Source organism: Salvelinus alpinus, chromosome 34 (assembly GCF_045679555.1).
Source record: "Salvelinus alpinus chromosome 34, SLU_Salpinus.1, whole genome shotgun sequence".
NCBI classification, from domain to species: domain Eukaryota; kingdom Metazoa; phylum Chordata; class Actinopteri; order Salmoniformes; family Salmonidae; genus Salvelinus; species Salvelinus alpinus.
The window spans coordinates 13843036-13864443 of record NC_092119.1 but is presented as its reverse complement, the minus strand read 5'-3'; the positions used below and the strand labels follow the sequence as shown (position 1 = coordinate 13864443).

Sequence of the window (21408 nt, the reverse complement as noted above, 5' to 3'; positions counted from 1 at the left end):
AGTCTGGCTTTTTTATGGCGGTTTTAGAGCAGTGGCTTCTTCCTTGCTGAGCGGCCTTTCAGGTTATGTCAATAAAAGGACTCGTTTTACTGTGGATATAGATACTTTTGTACCCGTTTCGTCAAGCATCTTCACAAGGTCCTGCTGTTCTTCTGGGATTGATTTGCACTTTTCGCACCAAAGTACGTTCATCTCTAGGAGACAGAACGCGTCTCCTTCCTGAGCGGTATGACGGCTGCGTGGTCCCATGGTGTTTATACTTGCGTACTATTGTTTATACAGATGAACGTGGTACCTTCAGGCGTTTGAAAATTGCTCCCAAGGATGAACCAGACTTGTAATTTTTTTCTGAGGTCTTAGCTGATTTCTTTTGATTTTCCCATGATGCAAAAGAGCAAAGAGACACTGAGTTTGAAGGTAGGCCTTGAAATACATCCACAGGTACACCTCCAATTGACTCAAATAGTGTCAATTAGCCTATCAGAAGCTTCTAAAGCCATGACATTATTTTCTGGAATTTTCCAAGCTGTTTAAAGGCACAGTCAACTTAGTGTATGTAAACTTCTGACCAACTGGAATTGTGATACAGTGAATTATACGTGAAATAATCTGTCTGTAAACAATTGTTGGAAAAATTACATGCACAAAGTAGATATCCTAACCGACTTGCCAAAACTATAGTTTGTTAACAAGAAATGTGTGGAGTGGTTGAAAAATGAGTTTTAATGACTCCAACCTAAGTGTATGTGAACTTCCGACTTCAGCTGTACACATATCCATGATGTTGTAACTTACTCAACAGTATGTTCTTATTGAAGTTGATTGTTGCAGCTCTCATGTTTATTTGTATAGTCAACAATGTTTTACATCTGACCACAATCAATGAATCAGTACATAGTGGAGTGTCTGTAGGTCTGCTGTATACTGGAGTGAAACATTGTAGTGTCTGAATGAGGACTCACTGGGAGCAGAGTAGTTGAGGTGACGTTTCTGAAGGGGGCGTGGCCGGGTGTTGGTGTGTTCCGATTAGATCTGAGCGACAGGCAGCTATAGGGTTGTATACATTTGGCACAAAACGAAAGAAAACAGACTGAAACAGGGAGGGGCTACCTGAACTTGTCCAATAAGAAACGCTCATTTTCCTTTTGCGTTGAAAAATGTTTTGCTACGGTGTGCCTCCTAATGAAAATTGAGAGGAGGGGAGGGAGCGCACCCCCACCACACTGAAATGCGTCTATAGCTGCCATTTAAAGTCACCAGCACACGACAGGAATGTCGGGCCCCTGCGCACAGAGAATATGTACTAGACGCGTCTACTTTATTTTTAAAACATGGGGTGGGTCAAACGCTGGCTCGCTGGCTGACGGGAACGAAGAATGAGCGTGCTGTGTACGCGGCCGCAAGTTTTACAACCCCTTTCCCCACCTTGCCCGCTCTGGCTCTCCAAGACCGTTCCATCCAGGAGTCCACTGCCGTGACCAGGACCCGTCTAGTGATTCCATGGGATTATTAATGTGGTTTTAATTTGAGGGAAATAAAAAGGTGTATATTTTCCTGAAGGATTATATCAAGCATAGGTGAGTGTTGGATAGGAAAAGTTTCGTGCAAATTCACACTGGTGAAGTCTCCATTCTTTAAAACAAATTATGGGAAATATGATTACAGATGTTAGTGAGAATCTGCGTTTTTAAATATATTGTTTGACATGGTGGTGGAATATTAGTGAGTATATTTTATTTTGTTTACCACCTGTTGTTCCTCAATGCAAAACTTGTTGAAGGACATTAATTTCCATTCAAATACCGCGATGGATAAACTGTTGTAGCCTACCTAACCTTGTATTTCTTGTTAATTATTCTGACACAAGCGTATATTAGTATCACTTCTAACTTTGAAAGGCCTTCCTTGAAAGACCTTCATTCGGTAGGCTAGGCGGGTGTAAGGTGAACTTTGAGTGCGCGCGCTATGGGGGGCTATAACGGTCTCGATGCAGACTTTGGTCGCGTCGCTCGCAGATCATTATTCTCTGTAGTGTTATCGGTTACATACATTTGAGAGAGAGATTAATACAATATTATCTTAAAGTTGTTGTCTGCTGGGCAGGAGGATATACTTTACTATTTAATCCTCTTCATCAATCCCCTTTGGTACTTTAACATGAGGCCACAGAGAGCGCTCTCCACGTCAAGCTGTGTCCTTGGCACATAGCCTAAAATAATAGAATAGAATAATGCAATTTGGTTGCAGCAAAATGCACACAGACTGGGCATGTTGTTCTCCTCTCTCCACTAGGAGGATGGCACTGTTGTATCATCATATTGCTTACATTCTGCACTCTACATGAGTGGGAGACAATATTGGGGCAAAAAAAACTTTTCATATCAAGTTAACCTAATAGGGAAGGTCCAGGGCACTCAGTCCCTCTCTCCATCTCCCTCTCTCCATCTCACTCTCTCCATTACTTCTCTCTTACCTCCTTTCTCTCTCTTCATCCTTTCACTGTCATCTCTCTCTCCTCACCCTTTCACTGTCCTCTCTCTCCCCTCATCCTTTCACAGTTATCTGTCTCTCTCTTTCTCTGTCTCTGCCAAACAAACATAAAGCAGTGTCACTACTGCTTCCTGAAATCAGTGAATGAAAACAGCCGTGTGGCGTACCAGCCTTTGGTTTAGAATAATAGTGAAATTAGGTGAACAGCTTACCGAGTTCCCCTTAAAGGGAGAAATGTGAGCATGCCATGGAGCCTTTCCAGCAGTCTAGGATTTGTCCCAAATTTCACCCTATTCCTTATTAAGTGCACTACTTTTGACCATAAGGCTTTGGTCAGAATTAGTGCACTATAGGACATAGGGTGCCATTTAGGACGCAAACTTACTGTAAACACACTCCAGGAATAGTTTACTGTCGATCCCCTTTCTCCCTTTCCTCTTCCCTATAACCTCTACCAAGATCAAACTCATCCATTATGGCGCTCCAAACCAGGTTTAGGATTACCAATGTAGTAGGCTACACATTGTGTGTAGTAGTGATATGTGATACTGTCATGTTTATGTCCCATAGATTAAGGTTAAACTCAATATTATTATTAAGGTCATCCTATTATATATCTATTAGGGACCGTTCTAAATTTGGGGGGGGGGGGGGGGGCTTCCCAGTCCAAAATAGGGGAGGGTTATCAAACTTTTGTTGTTGCTTTGAGTGTTTTTTTTATTGGTCACAGGGCAGGATATACAGTGGGGAGAACAAGTATTTGATACACTGACAATTTTGCAGGTTTTCCTACTTACAAAGCATGTAGAGGTCTGTAATTTTTATCATAGGTACACTTCAACTGTGAGAGAAGGAATCTAAAACAAAAATCCAGAAAATCACATTGTATGATTTTTGAGTAATTAATTTGCATTTTATTGCATGACATAAGTATTTGATACATCAGAAAAGCAGAACTGAATATTTGGTACAGAAACCTTAGTTTGCAATTACAGAGATCATACGTTTCCTGTAGTTCTTGACCAGGTTTGCACACACTGCAGCAGGGATTTTGGCCCACTCCTCCATACAGACCTTCTCCAGATCCTTCAGGTTTCGGGGCTGTCGCTGGGCAATACGGACTTTCGGCTCCCTCCAAAGATTTTCTATTGGGTTCAGGTCTGGAGACTGGCTAGGCCACTCCAGGACCTTGAGATGCTTCTTACGGAGCCACTCCTTAGTTGCCCTGGCTGTGTGTTTCGGGTCGTTGTCATGCTGGAAGACCCAGCCACGACCCATCTTCAATGCTCTTACTGAGGGAAGGAGGTTGTTGGTCAAGATCTCGCGATACATGGCCCCATCCATCCTCCCCTCAATACGGTGCAGTCGTCCTGTCCCCTTTGCAGAAAAGCATCCCCAAAGAATGATGTTTCCACCTCCATGCTTCACGGTTGGGATGGTGTTCTTGGGGTTGTACTCATCCTTCTATTCCTCCAAACACGGCGAGTGGAGTTTAGAGCAAAAAGCTCTATTTTTGTCTCATCAGACCACATGACCTTCTCCCATTCCTCCTCTGGATCATCCAGATGGTCATTGGCAAACTTCAGACAGGCCTGGACATGCACTGGCTTGAGCAGGGGGACCTTGCGTGCGCTGCAGGATTTTAATCCATGACGGCGTAGTGTGTTACTAATGGTTTTCTTTGAGACTGTGGTCCCAGCTCTCTTCAGGTCATTGACCAGGTCCTGCCGTGTAGTTCTGGGCTGATCCCTCACATTCCTCATGATCATTGATGCCCCACGAGGTGAGATCTTGCATGGAGCCCCAGACCGAGGGTGATTGACCGTCATCTTGAACTTCTTCCATTTTCTAATAATTGTGCCAACAGTTGTTGCCTTCTCACCAAGCTGCTTGGCTATTGTCCTGTAGCCCATCCCAGCCTTGTAGAGGTCTACAATTTATCCCTGATGTCCTTACACAGCTCTCTGGTCTTGGCCATTGTGGAGAGGTTGGAGTCTGTTTGATTGAGTGTGTGGACAGGTGTCTTTTATACAGGTAATGAGTTCAAACAGGTGCAGTTAATACAGGTAATGAGTGGAGAACAGGAGGGCTTCTTAAAGTAAAACTAACAGGTCTGTGAGAGCCGGAATTCTTACTGGTTGGTAGGTGATCAAATACTTATGTCATGCAATAAAATGCAAATTAATTACTTAAAAATCATACAATGTGATTTTCTGGATTTTTGTTTTAGATTCCGCCTCTCACAGTTGAAGTGTACCTATGATAAAAATTACAGACCTCTACATGCTTTGTAAGTAGGAAAACCTGCAAAATCGGCAGTGTATCAAATACTTGTTCTCCCCACTGTACATGATTTATATTCGCCATTTTGCAAGTTTGGACACACCTACTCATTTAAGGGTTTTTCTTTATTTTTACTATTTTCTACATTGTAGAATAATAGTGAAGACATCAACAATAGGAAATAACACATATGGAATCATGTAGTAAACAAAAAAGTGTTAAACAAATCAAATAATATTTTATATATTTTTGAGATTCTTCAAAGTAGCAACCCTTTGCCGTGATGAAAGCTTTGCACACGCTTGGCATTCTCTCAACCAACTTCATCTGGAATTATTTTCTCAACCAGCTTCACCTGGAATGCGTTTCCAATAGTCTTGAAGGAGTTCCCACATATGCTGAGCACTTGTTGGATGCTTTTCCTTCACGCTGCAGTTCAACTCATCCCTAAGCATCTCAATTGGGTTGAGGTCAGGTGATTGTGGAGGCCAGGTCATCAGATGCAGCACTCCATTACTCTCCATCTTGGTCAAATAACCCTTACATAGCCTGGAGGTGTGTTAGATCATTTTCCTGTTGAAAAACAAATGATAGTCCCACTAAGCGCAAACCAGATGGGATGGTGTATCGCTGCAGAATGCTGTCGTAGCCATGCTGGTTAAGTGTGTTTTGAATTTGAAATGAATCAATGATAATGTCACCAGCAAAGCACCTCCACACCATCACACCTCATCCTCCATGCTTCACGTTGGGAACCACACATGTGGAGATCATCTGTTCACCTACTCTGCATCTCACAAAGACACGGGAGTTGGAACCATACACCTCAAATTTGGACTTATCAGACCAAAGGTCAGATTTCCACCAGTCTAATGTCCATTGCTCGTGTTTCTTGGCCCAAGCAAATCTCTTCTTCTTATTGGGGTTCTTTAGTAGTGGTTTCTTTGCAGCAAATCAACAGTGAAGGTCTGATTCACACAGTCTCCTCTGAACAGTTGATGTTGAGATGTGTCTGTTACTTGAACTCTGTAAAGCATTTATTTGGGCTGCAATTTCTGAGGCTGGTAACTAATGAACTGGTAACTCTAACTCTGGGTCTTTCCTGTGGCGGTCCTCATGAGAGCCAGTTTCATCATAGCGCTTGATGGTTTTTGCGACTGCACTTGAAGAAACGTTCAAAGTTCTTGAAATTTTCTAGATTGACTGACCTTCATGTCTTAAAGTAACGATGGACTGTCATTTCTCTTTGGTTATTTGACCTGTTCTTGCCATAATATGGACTTGGTCTTTTACCAAATAGAGCTATCTTCTGTATACCATCCTTACCTTGTCACAACTCAACTGATTGGCTCAAACACATTAAGAAGGAAATAAATTCCACAAATTAACTTTTAACAAGGCACACCTATTAATTGAAATGCATTCCAGGTGACTACCTCATGAAGCTGGTTGAGAGAATGCCAAGAGTGTGCAAAGCTGTCATCAAGGCAAAGGGTGGCTACTTAGAAGAATTTCAAATATAAAATATATTTAGATTTGTTTAACACTTTTTTGGTTACTACATGATTCCATATGTGCTATTTCATAGTTTTGATGTCTTCACTATTATTCTACAATGTAGAAAATAGTTAAAAATAAAGAAAAGCCCTTGAATGAGCAGGTGTGTCCAAACTTTTGACTGGTACTCTATATAATGTCTTACATATAGCCACATTTCCTCATCTGATTGCATGCTCCTCTCCTACCTAGGTGTTTTGGTACTTCCCTTATGCACTACGCTTTTCCACCCACTTACTATACCACAGGTCAATATAGTCTACCAGTCAACTGTCTATCCTGCCCTCTATCCATAGTGACAATAGTGGTCGGTGGATCGTTTGTCCAGGTCTGCAATAGGTTAACTAGCAATCATACCATACATAGAATCATTCAAATCTTCACAAATGTTCAATATAAATCCACAAGATAGAGGAATATCTAACAGGCAGCGGAGAGGCCAGGTGCGTCATTACGCATGAAAGAACAGTGAAGACATGCAGCTCAAAAAGCTTCCCTATTGATTTTGTTTAGGGACAATAAAATTATCCTTCCGAGACTAGTTTACCACACCACAATCCAATTAATAATTACATTATTGTTTTCACTGAGTAAACTTCAGTGAAAATGTAATCTGAATAATGACACAAAAGCCCTGTTATTTGAAAGTTTAATTCCATTCATTCCATTTGGATTAGTTGTGGGTGTACTCTGGACAGATTACAGAAAGGCACAGTAGCAGGCCAGTGTGGCTGTAGTTTTGCTTCTGATACTGATGGCTCTATCTGATACTGATGCTCTATCATCATTCTCCCAAGTTGTCCTATGTAGTGTGGCCACATAGGCCTATGCTCCCAGCTGGCCCAGTTATTCAGGAAAGCTTAACACACGTTCTCCCTCCTTTCCGATCAGATCGGCCATTCCTCGACCTAGAACCTAACGCTTCAATATAGCCTAAATATTTGTCATTTAAGTTTTAAAATGTATTACCTTTTATGTGTGGCATAAACACAACTAGTCACCATGTTTTAATCTGATTAGGCTCCTTCAATAGTCTCCTGTAGGCTACCTGCTGACCTTCTCCACTCTAATATACAGTAATTCCACCATTCAAACTACGCAACCGCCATTCGATTAATGGAAAGAGACATCTGTTACAAAACACTCAGAAGTTTAATGACATTCGGATATTGTCAAACCAAGCCTTCACTACTAAATAGGGAGGGATGTATTTTCTGTTCGTCGAGATTGACATACAAATTGGGTCCCAAAACTTTGGGGAAGGGGGTGATTTTTGGACCAGCCCCCCTTCCCCACGGTCTGTCATAGATCATCTCTAGATTATTTGAGCTGTTTGAAAAGAAGGACGATACATTCTGTTCTATCAGAAATACCATGCCACTTCGTCTTTCTGCTCATACATTTCACTGACTTGTAGTAGTGTAAATGATATATATACGTACTGTAAGTATACAGTGTAGTGTTGTCTCTGTCTATGTGGTAGGTCAAGTTCTGTGGTAGGGCATATCAAATCAAATCAAATCAAATTTATTTTATATAGCCCTTCGTACATCAGCTAATATCTCGAAGTGCTGTACAGAAACCCAGCCTAAAACCCCAAACAGCAAGCAATGCAGGTGTATAAGCACGGTGGCTAGGAAAAGCTCCCTAGAAAGGCCAAAACCTAGGAAGAAACCTAGAGAGGAACCAGGCTATGAGGGGTGGCCAGTCCTCTTCTGGCTGTGCCGGGTGGAGATTATAACAGAACATGGCCAAGATGTTCAAATGTTCATAAATGACCAGCATGGTCAAATAATAATAATCACAGAAGTTATCGAGGGTGTAGCAAGTCAGCACCTCAGGAGTAAATGTCAGTTGGCTTTTCATAGCCAATCATTAAGAGTATCTTTACCGCTCCTGCGGTCTCTAGAGAGTTGAAAACAGCAGGTCTGGGACAGGTAGCACTTCCGGTGGACAGGCCAGGGTTCCATAGCCGCAGGCAGAGCAGTTGAAACTGGAACAGCAGCAAGGCCAGGTGGACTGGGGACAGCAAGGAGTCATCATGCCCGGTAGTCCTGACGCATGGTCCTAGGGCTCAGGTCCTTCGAGAGAGAGAAAGAAAGAGAGAAGGAGAGAATATACTTAAATTCACACAGGACACCGGATAAGACAGGAGAAGTACTCCAGATATAACAAACTGACCCTAGCCCCCCGACACATAAACTACTGCAGCATAAATACTGGAGGCTGAGACAGGAGGGGTCAGGAGACACTGTGGCCCCATCCGATGATACCCCCGGACAGGGCCAAACAGGAAGGATATAACCCCACCCACTTTGCCAAAGCACAGCCCCCGCACCACTAGAGGGATAACTTCAACCACCAACTTACAATCCTGAGACAAGGCCGAGTATAGCCCACAAAGGTCCAGTTGTGTGGTAGGTCCAGTTGTGTGGTACAGTAGGTCCAGTTGTGTGGTACAGTAGGTCCAGTTGGGTGGTATAGTAGGTCCAGTTGTGTGGTATAGTAGGTCCAGTTGGGTGGTACAGTAGGTCCAGTTGTGTGGTACAGTAAGTCCAGTTGTGTGGTAGGTCTAGTTGTGTGGTACAGTAGGTCCAGTTGTGTGGTAGGTCTAGTTGTGTGGTAGGTCCAGTTGTGTGGTAGGTCCAGTTGTGTGGTACAGTAGGTCCAGTTGTGTGGTACAGTAGGTCCAGTTGTGTGGTACAGTAGGTCGAGTTGGGTGGTATAGTAGGTCCAGTTGTGTGGTACAGTAGGTCCAGTTGTGTGGTACAGTAGGTCCAGTTGGGTGGTATAGTAGGTCCAGTTGTGTGGTATAGTAGGTCCAGTTGTGTGGTACAGTAGGTCCAGTTGGGTGGTATAGTAGGTCCAGTTGTGTGGTACAGTAGGTCCAGTTGTGTGGTAGGTCCCGTTGTGTGGTACAGTAGGTCCAGTTGTGTGGTAGGTCCAGTTGTGTGGTAGGTCTAGTTGTGTGGTAGGTCCAGTCGGTATTAGAGGACAATCTATAGATATTGACAGTCTATCAAATTAGGAATGAGCTCTTAGATCTCAGACTGTCCCTGAGTTTAGGGGAGGAAGCCTTTAAAAGGTACATAATGGTCTGTCCTGCCTGTTTTTTTTATCCCTCTCTTTGATTTGGCTTTTTCTTTAGTAGCTATGTGGCAGTTTCCCTGACACAGGTTGAGCCTATGTGAATTCTCATGCCTTTTTAGTCCAGGACTAGGCTTAATCTGTGTCCTTGGAACATGGTCCAATGTGTTGGTCCAGATTTACACCATGCCAAGATGTCACAGACCTCACTCCAGCTGTTGCCGTTACACTTACACACACTGTGTGGGTCGTGAGTCTTCCTAACCACACCCTTCTGCCATCTCTCATTTGTCCCTCTCCACTTTCCATAACTCTCAGAAAATACAACCACTCCTCCTCCTTCCTAGACAGTTACTGTGTTTACTCCGGGAAATCATTTCATTTTCATTGCAGCAGATATAGTTATGTAGACATTATAACCTCTGTCTGTGACATTATCTAGAACATTCTGTTCAGACATTGTTAGAGGCTCTTTGGCTCGTTGTTGAGGTGTTTTATGTTTGATGAAAGCGCCTAATCAGGATTGCACACCCATTTGTCTGAGGGTGACACTGACAGAAACACTGGCAGGTGTTTTAGGAATAGTTACAGATGGAACAGCGGCTGGCTGTGTTCTCAGATAGTTGCCATGGTTCCTCTGCTCAGTTGTTTTGTGTTTACCTAGAGATATATTACCTTTTGTTTAGGCCTTTATATTTCATACAAATGGAGGTATGATATTTTTGCTAAATATATTCAGATTTCCATCTGTCTGTCTTGGTATTCCTTGGCAAGGTTTGATTGAATGCTGAATGATGACATCACTGCTGAATCAGATGTGAAAGAGCAGCACAAGTAGACAGACACTCACATCCACTAGACGGTCTACTGCATCTCAGTGCTCGAGGCGTCACTACAGACCTTGGTTTAATTCCAGGCTGTATGACAACCGGCCGTGATTGGGAGACCCATAGGGAGGCGCAGAATTGGCCCAGCGTCGTCTGGGTTTGGCCGGGGTAGGCCATCATTGTAAATAAGAATTTGTTCTTAACTGACTTGCCTAGTTAAATGAAGGTAAAATAAAATAATAACAAATAACAGGTCAGAAATATGTGTCCTGTTTAATGACCCTACACTACTGGTTGTCTAGAGAGGAATGTGGCCATTGATTCAGTCTGTCAGGTAGTCAGGTGTCTGCATTGATATTAGTCACCACTAAGATTCTTAGAGCATGTCATGCTCCATGCTCCATACTCCATGCTCCATGCTCCATGCTCCATGCTCCATGCTCCATGCTCCATGCTCCATGCTCCATCCTCCATGCTCCATGCTCCATGCTCCATGCTCCATGCTCCATCCTCCATGCTCCATGCTCCATGCTCCATGCTCCATGCTCCATGCTCCATGCTCCATGCTCCATGCTCCATGCTCCATGCTCCATGCTCCATGCTCCATGCTCCATGCTCCATGCTCCATGCCATGACGAGTTGTCAGTTTGTCCCAGAAGAAATCGATTGACGTTCTGGATATCATATCCAGTTAGGCCTAGTCTAGTGGCTGTGAGTGTGTGTCTGTGACGTCACATAGCGTAGGGACATGCCTGCTCTGTGAGAGCTAGCCAAGGTTGTGTGTTAGATGATAAGGAGATCCTGTGTGCTGTGGTCAGTGGGTGGAGCCAGCATCATGTCTGATAACATCACCCTACACAGGACTGATACAGAGAGGAGGGGGAGGTGGAGGGAGACCTGGGCATGTATTCACAAAGCCTTTCTGAGTAAAAGTGGTGAACTATGATGAGATCCCCCCTGTTTTTCATTATGGTTTAAAATGCAAAACTGATCCTAGATCAGCCTGACTGACACCACTGTATACTACGTTACCCCAACTAGGTCTCCTTCTCTAAATGGAAAGGAACAGTCATTCTTGTATCTCCTCCAAACCAGAGGTTGACTGTGTAGTGTCAGGTGAGGGGAGAGGTGATGTGCTTTCTCTAACTTTACATCCACAGTGGAAACGGTACAGCTACACTCAGAATGATTGGTTATACCTCAAGTTACTTATGCTGGGAGGGGTTTAAATCCTTGAGACACAGTCAGAGGTATATAGTATGTGTGATGTACATGTAACTAACTTTCTCCCAAATCCCCATTGACACCAGTGCATGATGATCTATGGAAAAGTTGAAGTTCCATGTGCATAGCTCTAGTCTGGAGCCAACCTTCTTGTACATATCATATCACTGAGTAGCTACAGCATTCAATAAATTACATTACATTATGACTTTAGTTCTAATATCTGGTGTTTGTGCAGGATAGCAAAACACCAGACGAGGACACTCTCCCATATTCATTGAACTATACAGACACATCCCTACACATGAAGTTAACCCAGACACACTAGCATTAAACTAGTAGAAACACACAGACCAAAACACATACATTAGCAGTTGAAACGTCGACGAGTCCAGCGCGAGCGGTTTGGTTTGAGCCTATCATTCATCATGTTCCCCAGTAGAGACAGAGAGGGGGGAGAGGGGTGATAAAATAGGCATGCTGCACCAAAATAGAGCTATCTTAGTGGTTAACCTTCACCCGCCATTCCACACACGCACACATACACACACAGGCATGCACACACATATACACACACATACAGGCACTCACGCACTCATACACACACAGGCATGCACACACATATACACACACATACAGGCACTCACACACTCATACACACACAGGCATGCACACACATATAAACACACATACAGGCACTCACGCACACATACACACACAGGCATGCACACACATATAAACACACATACAGGCACTCACGCACACATACACACACAGGCATGCACACACATATAAACACACATACAGGCACTCACGCACACATACACACACAGGCATGCACACACATATAAACACACACACAGGCACTCACGCACACATACACACACATGCATGCACACACATATAAACACACACACAGGCACTCACGCACACATACACACACATGCATGCACACACATATAAACACACACACAGGCACTCACGCACACATACACACACATGCATGCACACACATATAAACACACACACACACATTCACGCATAGACACAAACACTCCACTGTGACAGTTGGGGGATATGTCATGCTAAAACTGGAGCCTGGGAGGGATGCGGGAGTGGAGGGGACTATTTGGGGTTCCTAAATAGCAGGAAAGGGTTGTAAACCTAAATGGTATACGTTCCTAGGATGTACAGTACCCGTAAAAACTTTGGACACACCTGCTCATTCAAGGGTTTTTCTTTATTTTTTACTATTTTCTACATTGTAGAATAATAGGGAAGTCATCAAAACTATGAAATAACACATATGGAATCATGTAGTAACCAAGAAAGTGTTAAACAAATCAAAATATATTTTATATTTGAGATTCTTCGAAGTAGCCACCCTTTGCCTTGATGACGTCTTTGCACACTCTTGGCATTCTCTCAACCAGCTTCATGAGGAATGCTTTTCCAACAGTCTTGAAGGAGTTCCCACATATGCTGAGCACTTGTTTGCTGCTTTTCCTTAATTCTGCAGTCCAACTCATCCCAAAGCATCTCAATTGGGTTGAGGTTGGGGGATTGTGGAGACCAGGTCATCTGCAGCAATCCATCACTCTCCTTCTTGGTCAAATAGCCCTTACACAACCTCGAGGTATGTTGGGCCTGTTGAAAATCAAATGATAGTCCACTAAGCGCAAACCAGATGGGATGGCGTATCACTGCAGAATGGTGTGGTAGCCATGCTGGTTAAGTATGCTTTGAGTTCTAAGTAAATATCTGACAGTGTCACCAGCAAAGCACCCCCACATCATAACACCAACTCCTCCTTGCTTCACGGTGGGAACCACACAAGCAGAGATCATCCGTTCACCTAGTCTCACATGTCTAGATCATCCGTTCACCTAGTCTCACATGTCTAGATCATCTGTTCACCTAGTCTCACATGCAGAGATCATCCGTTCACCTAGTCTCACATGTCTAGATCATCCGTTCACCTAGTCTCACATGTCTAGATCATCTGTTCACCTAGTCTCACATGCAGAGATCATCCGTTCACCTAGTCTCACATGTCTAGATCATCCGTTCACCTAGTCTCACATGTCTAGATCATCTGTTCACCTAGTCTCACATGCAGAGATCATCCGTTCACCTAGTCTCACATGTCTAGATCATCCGTTCACCTAGTCTCACATGTCTAAATCATCTGTTCACCTAGTCTCACATGCAGAGATCATCCTTTCACCTAGTCTCACATGTCTAGATCATCCGTTCACCTAGTCTCACATGTCTAGATCATCCGTTCACCTAGTCTCACATGCAGAGATCATCCGTTCACCTAGTCTCACATGTCTAGATCATCTGTTCACCTAGTCTCACATGTCTAGATCATCCGTTCACCTAGTCTCACATGTCTAGATCATCTGTTCACCTAGTCTCACATGTCTAGATCATCCATTCACCTAGTCTCACATGTCTAGATCATCTGTTCACCTAGTCTCACATGTCTAGATCATCCATTCACCTAGTCTCACATGTCTAGATCATCTGTTCACCTAGTCTCACATGTCTAGATCATCCATTCACCTAGTCTCACATGCAGAGATCATCTGTTCACCTAGTCTCACATGTCTAGATCATCCGTTCACCTAGTCTCACATGTCTAGATCATCCATTCACCTAGTCTCACATGTCTAGATCATCTGTTCACCTAGTCTCACATGTCTAGATCATCCATTCACCTAGTCTCACATGTCTAGATCATCCGTTCACCTAGTCTCACATGTCTAGGTCATCCATTCACCTAGTCTCACATGTCTAGATCATCTGTTCACCTAGTCTCACATGTCTAGATCATCCATTCACCTAGTCTCACATGTCTAGATCATCCGTTCACCTAGTCTCACATGTCTAGATCATCCGTTCACCTAGTCTCACATGTCTAGATCATCCATTCACCTAGTCTCACATGTCTAGATCATCCGTTCACCTAGTCTCACATGTCTAGATCATCCATTCACCTAGTCTCACATGTCTAGATCATCCATTCACCTAGTCTCACATGTCTAGATCATCCGTTCACCTAGTCTCACATGTCTAGATCATCCATTCACCTAGTCTCACATGTCTAGATCATCCGTTCACCTAGTCTCACATGTCTAGATCATCCATTCACCTAGTCTCACATGTCTAGATCATCCATTCACCTAGTCTCACATGTCTAGATCATCCATTCACCTAGTCTCACATGTCTAGATCATCCGTTCACCTAGTCTCACATGTCTAGATCATCCATTCACCTAGTCTCACATGTCTAGATCATCCGTTCACCTAGTCTCACATGTCTAGATCATCCATTCACCTAGTCTCACATGTCTAGATCATCCGTTCACCTAGTCTCACATGTCTAGATCATCCATTCACCTAGTCTCACATGTCTAGATCATCCGTTCACCTACTGTGAGTCTAATAAAGACACGGTGGTTGGAACCAAAAATCTCAAATGTGGACTCATCAGACCAAAGGACAGATTTCCACCGGTCTAATGTCCATTGCTCGTGTTTCTTGGCCCAAGCAAGTCTGTTCTTATTATTGGTGTTCTTTAGTAGTGGTTTCTTTGCAGCAATTCCACCATGAAGGCCTGATTTACACTGTCTCCTCTGAACAGTTGATGTTGAGATGTGTCTGTTACTTGAACTCTGTGGAGAATTTATTTGTTTTTTACGAATGCACTTGAAGAAACTTGAAAAGTTCTTGAAATTTTCCGGATTGACTGACCTTCATGTCTTAAAGTAATGATGGACTGTCATTTCTCTTTGCTTATTTTACCTGTTCTTGCCATAATATGGACTTGGTCTTTTACCAAATAGGGCTATCTTCTGTATACCACCCCTAACTTGTCACAACACAACTGATTGGCTCAAATGCATTAATTAAGAAGTAAAGAAATTGCAGAAATTAATATTTAACAAGGCACACCTGTTAATTGAAATGCATTCCAGGTGGCTACCTCATGAAGCTGGTTTAGAGAATGCCAAGAGTGTGCAAAGCTGTCATCAAGGCAAAGGGTGGCTACTTTGAAGAATTTCAAATATAAAATATATTTTGATTAGTTTAACTCTTTTGTTGGTTACTACATGATTCAATGTGTTATTTCATAATGTTGATGTCTTCACTATTATTCTACAATGTAGAAAATAGTAAAAATAAAGAAAAACTCTTGAATGAGTAGGGGTGTCAACTTTTGACTGGTACTGTATGTTACAGGATTTCTTCCATTGAGATTTGTGTTTTATAGTACATTCAGACCAGCTTCTCATAGGTCTGCGTGGATGAATGGTGTTGTGATGTTTTGGTTTGAAGTTGTTGTCAGTTATAATACTTCACAAGGCTGTCTGTGACAGTCTATCTGAGTAACACTTACAACTACTGCACTTTACAATCTTGACATGCTCATTTACCTTTCAACATTCATTGGTAATGTCGCTTTGGATAAAGATGTATATAAATCATTGTTAATTATTATAACCTTACAGTTTCCCTCTTCCAGACGTCCTGCCTGTGTGTGAGGTCCATACTGATCCTTCCGTATTTCTCCCTCCACCACTCCTCCTCTCCCTCCACCACTCCTCCTTCCCCTTCTCCTCTCCCTCCACCACTCCTCCTCCCCCTTCTCCTCTCCCTCCACCACTCCTTCTCTCCCTCCACCACTCCTCCACATCCTCCTCTCCCTCCACCACTCCTCCTTTCCCTCCACCACTCCTCCTCCTCATCTTCCTGTCCCTCCACCACTCTTCCTCCTCCTCCTCATCTCCCACCACCACTCCTCCTCCTCCTCCTCATCTCCCTCCACCACTCCTCCTCCTCCTCCTCATCTCCCTCCACCACTCCTCCTCCTCATGTCCCTCCACCATTCCTCCTCCTCCTCATCTCCCTCCACCACTCCTCACTCGTCCTCCTCTCCCTCCACCACTCCTCCTCCTCCTCATCTCCCTCCACCACTCCTCCTCCTCCTTCTCATCTCCCTCCACCATTCCTCATCCTCCTCCTCCTCATCTCCCTCCACCACTCCTCCTCCTCCTCATCTCCCTCCACCACTCCTCCTCCTCCTCTCCCTCCACCACTCCTCCTCCTCATCTCCCTCCACCACTCCTCCTCATCCTCCTCTCCCTCCACCACTCCTCCTCGTCCCTCCTCTCCCTCCATCACTCCTCACTCGCCCTCCTCTCCGTCCACCACTCCTCTTTCTCCTTTCCCAGAGCAGCTGAAGCGGTCTCCAGCCCCGAATTACCTCACCCAGCCACCAACCCCACCGCCACACTGGCTGCAGCCATGACGTCCACCACGGACTTTGACAACGTTGAGATCACTCAGCAGTACAGCCGCATCAACACACGCTTTGAGCTGCTAGGAGAGGAGCTGGACAATGACAACAGCTCTGCAAGACTGTTTGAGAGGTCACGCATCAAAGCCCTTGCAGGTGACCTAGGGGTCAAACATGGGGCGGGCTGGGGTGTGTTCTGTTGGATGGGGTGTGTTCTGTTGGATGGGGTGTGTTCTGTTGGATGGGGTGTGTTCTGTTGGATGGGGTGTTCTGTTGGATGGGGTGTGTTCTGTTGGATGGGGTGTGTTCTGTTGGATGGGGTGTGTTCTGTTGGATGGGGTGTGTTCTGTTGGATGGGGTGTTCTTTCTCTTTTGGGTCATTCTCTGTCACCTGTCTTGAAATCAGCTTTCAAATAAGAACATGTGAAAGGTGGCATTGGCAGAATACTATATAGGCTTGTTTGTGCTATGTGGTGTGTTTTATAAAGTCTACCTGATAGTTTTGAGCCTCATATCATCATGTCTGAGTTTGTCTGCAGCCACATCCCCCAGCAGAGCAGCTGAGACTGATCATACACTCTCTCTCTCTCAATTCAAGGGTTTTATTGGCATGGGAAACATATGTAGATAATAAACAACTGAAATAAACAATAAAAATGAACAGTAAACATTACACTCACAGAAGTTCCAAAATATTAAAGACATTTCAAATGTCATATTAATCTCTCTCTCTCTCTCTCTCTCTCTCTCTCTCTCTCTCTCTCTCTCTCTCTCTCTCTCTCTCTCTCTCTCTCTCTCTCTCTCTCTCTCTCTCTCTCTCTCTCTCTCTCTCTCTCTCTCTCTCTCTCTCTCTCTCTCTCTCTCTCTCTCTCTCTCTCTCTCTCTCTCTCTCTCTCTCTCTCTCTCTCTCATACACACACACCACACGCCCCTAGAGTTGCTGGGATCATTTGCACATTTCCAGAATGCTTCAGTGTGAGCGATGTGGACAGCTGCCCTCCCTTAAGTTCTGGTAAAAAGTAGTGCACCACTATATAGGGAATAGGTTGCCATTTAGGACGTAGGCCCTGTCTGTCTCCTAAATGGCAGCCCCCATAAGTGGTATGCTAATGGGAGAGAGTGTGTGGTTATTGGATGTCAAGGACTCTACTTTCTTTTGGCCATTGGCTGTACTGATCTCTATCTCTCTTTAGCTTTCTCTTCAAGCTGTTGGTTGTTCCCAGTCTGTCTGTCTCTTTAAAAGAGGAGAGAGCCTCTGTGTGTGAGCTAGCTAGCTGGTGTTATGTTGCTGTACTGATGTCTCTGTAATGCAGTCAGAGTTTCCTGTCACAGACAGAGAAGGAGGGAATGAGAGAGAGGGAGAGACAGAATGAAAGAGAGAGGGGACGAGAGAGAAAGAGAGAAAGTGGGGGAAGAGAAAGAGAGAGAAAGAGGGAGGGAATGAATATGAGCGAATAATGTCTCTTACACATCAGTATTGATGTACAGCTTGTGAACAGAGTATGATCTATGTCTACTGTACCAGCGTACACCACCAGTACATTATCATACTCTCCTCTCCGATGTTGGGAACCCCTTCTCTGATCCACTTCGGTGTATAGATATTCACCCACTGACTAAAACATGTAAAACATGTATGATCACTGAGTCATGTAAAAACAATAAGCCCTCCATCCTACACTTCCCATGGTTATTTCATGGCTGTGTGGGGAGGAGAGGGGATGCACAGCCTTGTCAGGAACACACATGTAAAGCCTGGGACATATTGTATGCATGGCTGGTGCGCAGGAGAAAGAACCACTCAGCTGAGCTGAGTGAACGGAGTGCGGGATGCGAGAGAGCAGGCAGGTCATTCGTGATACAAGTCAGTATTCGGGGTCAATCCATGTCTGAGGACATTGGGAGATGCAGGAAAACCAGCCACTAGGGGCAACAATGAGCACTGTTTTCTTCATGTATTGTAGTTTTCAGTTTTGCTAGGATGGGGGTGGTGGAGAGGTGTAAGCATCTACCTCTAATTCCAAAGGTACCTCTAATTCCAAAGAAAGTTTAAAAAATATATTTTTGTTTTATGCCTATCCCAAACCTTAACCCTTACCTTAAACATTCAGAGTTAATGCCCAACCTTAAGAATTCGGAGTTGATGCCTAAACTTAACCTTAAACACTTCTAAATTTGACATTTGAAACAACTTCCAAATTTGACATTTGATAAACATGGATGAACGTCTAATTCTGACGTGAGATGGTGAGAGCTTGTTGGAGAGAGAGAGCGAATGAGAGCAACATCAGCGCTGAAGTGAGGAGAGAGAGTGAGGGAGGAGGAGGAGAGAGAGAGAGTAAGGGAAGGAGAGAGAGATGAGAGAGAGAGCGCAGCATCAGTGCTGGAGTGAAAACAGAGAAGGAGTGTGAAAGAGAGACAGAAAGAGAGAGGGCGGGACAGGAGAGAGTGCCAGACAGGAGAGGAGAGGGAACAAGAGACGAGGAGAGAAAAGAGTGAGATCGAGAGAGAGAAGTGGAGATAAGTGGAGTGCTGCTGAGCACCTCTCATCCCAGCTCTCCGCTCCAGACTCCCTCCACCGTTGGACTCAGGACTCAAGATGAGCAGCCCGTCTCCATGTCTGTTGCGTGCCGTCAGCCAACCCCGGCTCCGAGAGGTCAAGATCAGCCTGAAGACCAGGGAGACCCGGGAGACTAACAGGGAGACGTCCACACCCCTCCGATCCATTGGTGTGACCCTGGGGAGGGACAGGAACAGTTACAGAGAGGCCACCAGGGACCGGGCCATCACCCCAGGGAAAGAGACCCCGCTCCGTGCCACTCTGAGCAGCAGCAACCGCAGCCGGAGCACCCCACCCGTCCACAGAGCCCAGAGGAGGCCAGCGAGGGGTGATGGGAGAACCACCAGGCAGGAGACAGAGCACCAGCCTGAGAGGAACGGGACCCTCCGGGTCATACCCACGTCTGGATCTAGAGACCCTCATCCTCTGGGAAAAGGTCTGGGTCTCTCCCCCATCTCCTGTTTCTCCTCTTCCTCCTCCACCTGCACCCCTGCCAGACGTCAGCAACGCCATGCTCTCTCTCCCCCTTGCCCAGCTTCTCCCCCCACCACCTCCACCTCAGGCAGGAGTATGAAGAAGGCGAGGTGTCTGAGCTATAGCACCTCCAACATCTGCTTCAACTCCATCCTGGATGGACGCTTCAGGCAGCTGCAAGGTAAACTACTATCCAGGCTGGTCTGGGGCTGGGGGTGGTGATGGTGTTGGTGGGATGGATGAATGCTTCAGGCAGCTGCAAGGTAAACTACTATCCAGGCTGGTCTGTGTATGATGGTGTTGGTAGTGGGTTGGACTCTAGCTACAAGTTGCTGTCCAGTTCCAGTCTGGGGCTGGGGGTGGTGATGGTGGTGGTGGTTCCACAGTCCACCCTCTCTAACTTTAGGGTTAGTCTTGTAGTGGTGGTGATTGTGGTGGTGGGTCCACAGTCCACCCTCTCTAACTGTAGGGTTAGTCTTGTAGTGGTGGTGGTGGGTCCACAGTCCACCCTCTCTAACTGTAGGGTTAGTCTTGTAGTGGTGGTGATGGGTCCACAGTCCACCCTCTCTAACTGTAGGGTTAGTCTTGCAGTGGTGGTGATGGTGGTGGTGGGTCCACAGTCCACCCTCTCTAACTGTAGGGTTAGTCTTGCAGTGGTGGTGATGGTGGTGGTGGGTCCACAGTCCACCCTCTCTAACTGTAGGGTTAGTCTTGCAGTGGTGGTGATGGTGGTGGTGGGTCCACAGTCCACCCTCTCTAACTGTAGGGTTAGTCTTGCAGTGGTGGTGATGGTGGTGGTGGGTCCACAGTCCACCCTCTCTAACTGTAGGGTTAGTCTTGTAGTGGTGGTGGTGGTGGTGGTGGGTCCACAGTCCACCCTCTCTAACTTTAGGGTTAGTCTTGTAGTGGTGGTGATGGTGGTGGTGGGTCCACAGTCCACCCTCTCTAACTGTAGGGTTAGTCTTGTAGTGGTGGTGGTGGTGGTGGTGGTGGGTCCACAGTCCACCCTCTCTAACTGTAGGGTTAGTCTTGTAGTGGTGGTGGTGGTGGTGGGTCCACAGTCCACCCTCTCTAACTGTAGGGTTAGTCTTGTAGTGGTGGTGATGGTGGTGGTGGGTCCACAGTCCACCCTCTCTAACTGTAGGGTTAGTCTTGTAGTGGTGGTGATGGTGGTGGTGGGTCCACAGTCCACCCTCTCTAACTGTAGGGTTAGTCTTGTAGTGGTGGTGATGGGTCCACAGTCCACCCTCTCTAACTGTAGGGTTAGTCTTGTAGTGGTGGTGATCTGTCCAGATCATCCCTCCCACCCCTCACCTCCAACCCTACAGGGGTTAAAGAAGAGAACACAGTTTCCCAGGGTACCCTTCCTACCCCTCTCTCTGTGTTCGGGACAGATTTAGGTGGAGGAGGGGTTGATGGGGAGGTCTGGCTTGTGATGCGAGCGAGCGTGTGGGCGGTTTGATTGCTCCTGCTGTCGTGACGAGCTGGAGAGTCAAGGGAAGTGCCGTGACATTCCACGGTAGCGTAGTGGCACTTTAAAAAAAAAACATGTATTTGTATGTATTTATTTTCAGGAAGCAGAGGCTGTGTCCCAACTGTGT

General features: G+C 45.2%; 1 protein-coding gene across 4 annotated transcripts in view; it reads left to right on the top strand.

Annotated features, from left to right (window-relative positions):
* Nucleotides 1-1284: 1284 nt before the first annotated feature.
* LOC139563805 (spectrin beta chain, erythrocytic-like) overlaps nucleotides 1285-21408 on the top strand; it is a 90497-nt gene continuing 70373 nt past the window's right edge. The window contains exons 1-2 of one of the 4 annotated variants that reach the window (XM_071382728.1): nucleotides 1285-1577; nucleotides 16714-16929. In XM_071382728.1, coding sequence (XP_071238829.1) covers nucleotides 16782-16929 — 148 coding nt within the window. In that variant the 5' untranslated portion in view covers nucleotides 1285-1577; nucleotides 16714-16781. Of the gene's footprint in view, nucleotides 1578-16708; nucleotides 16930-19357; nucleotides 19989-21408 lie in introns of those variants that run through there. The other 3 variants (XM_071382726.1, XM_071382729.1, XM_071382730.1) reach the window with 3 other exon arrangements.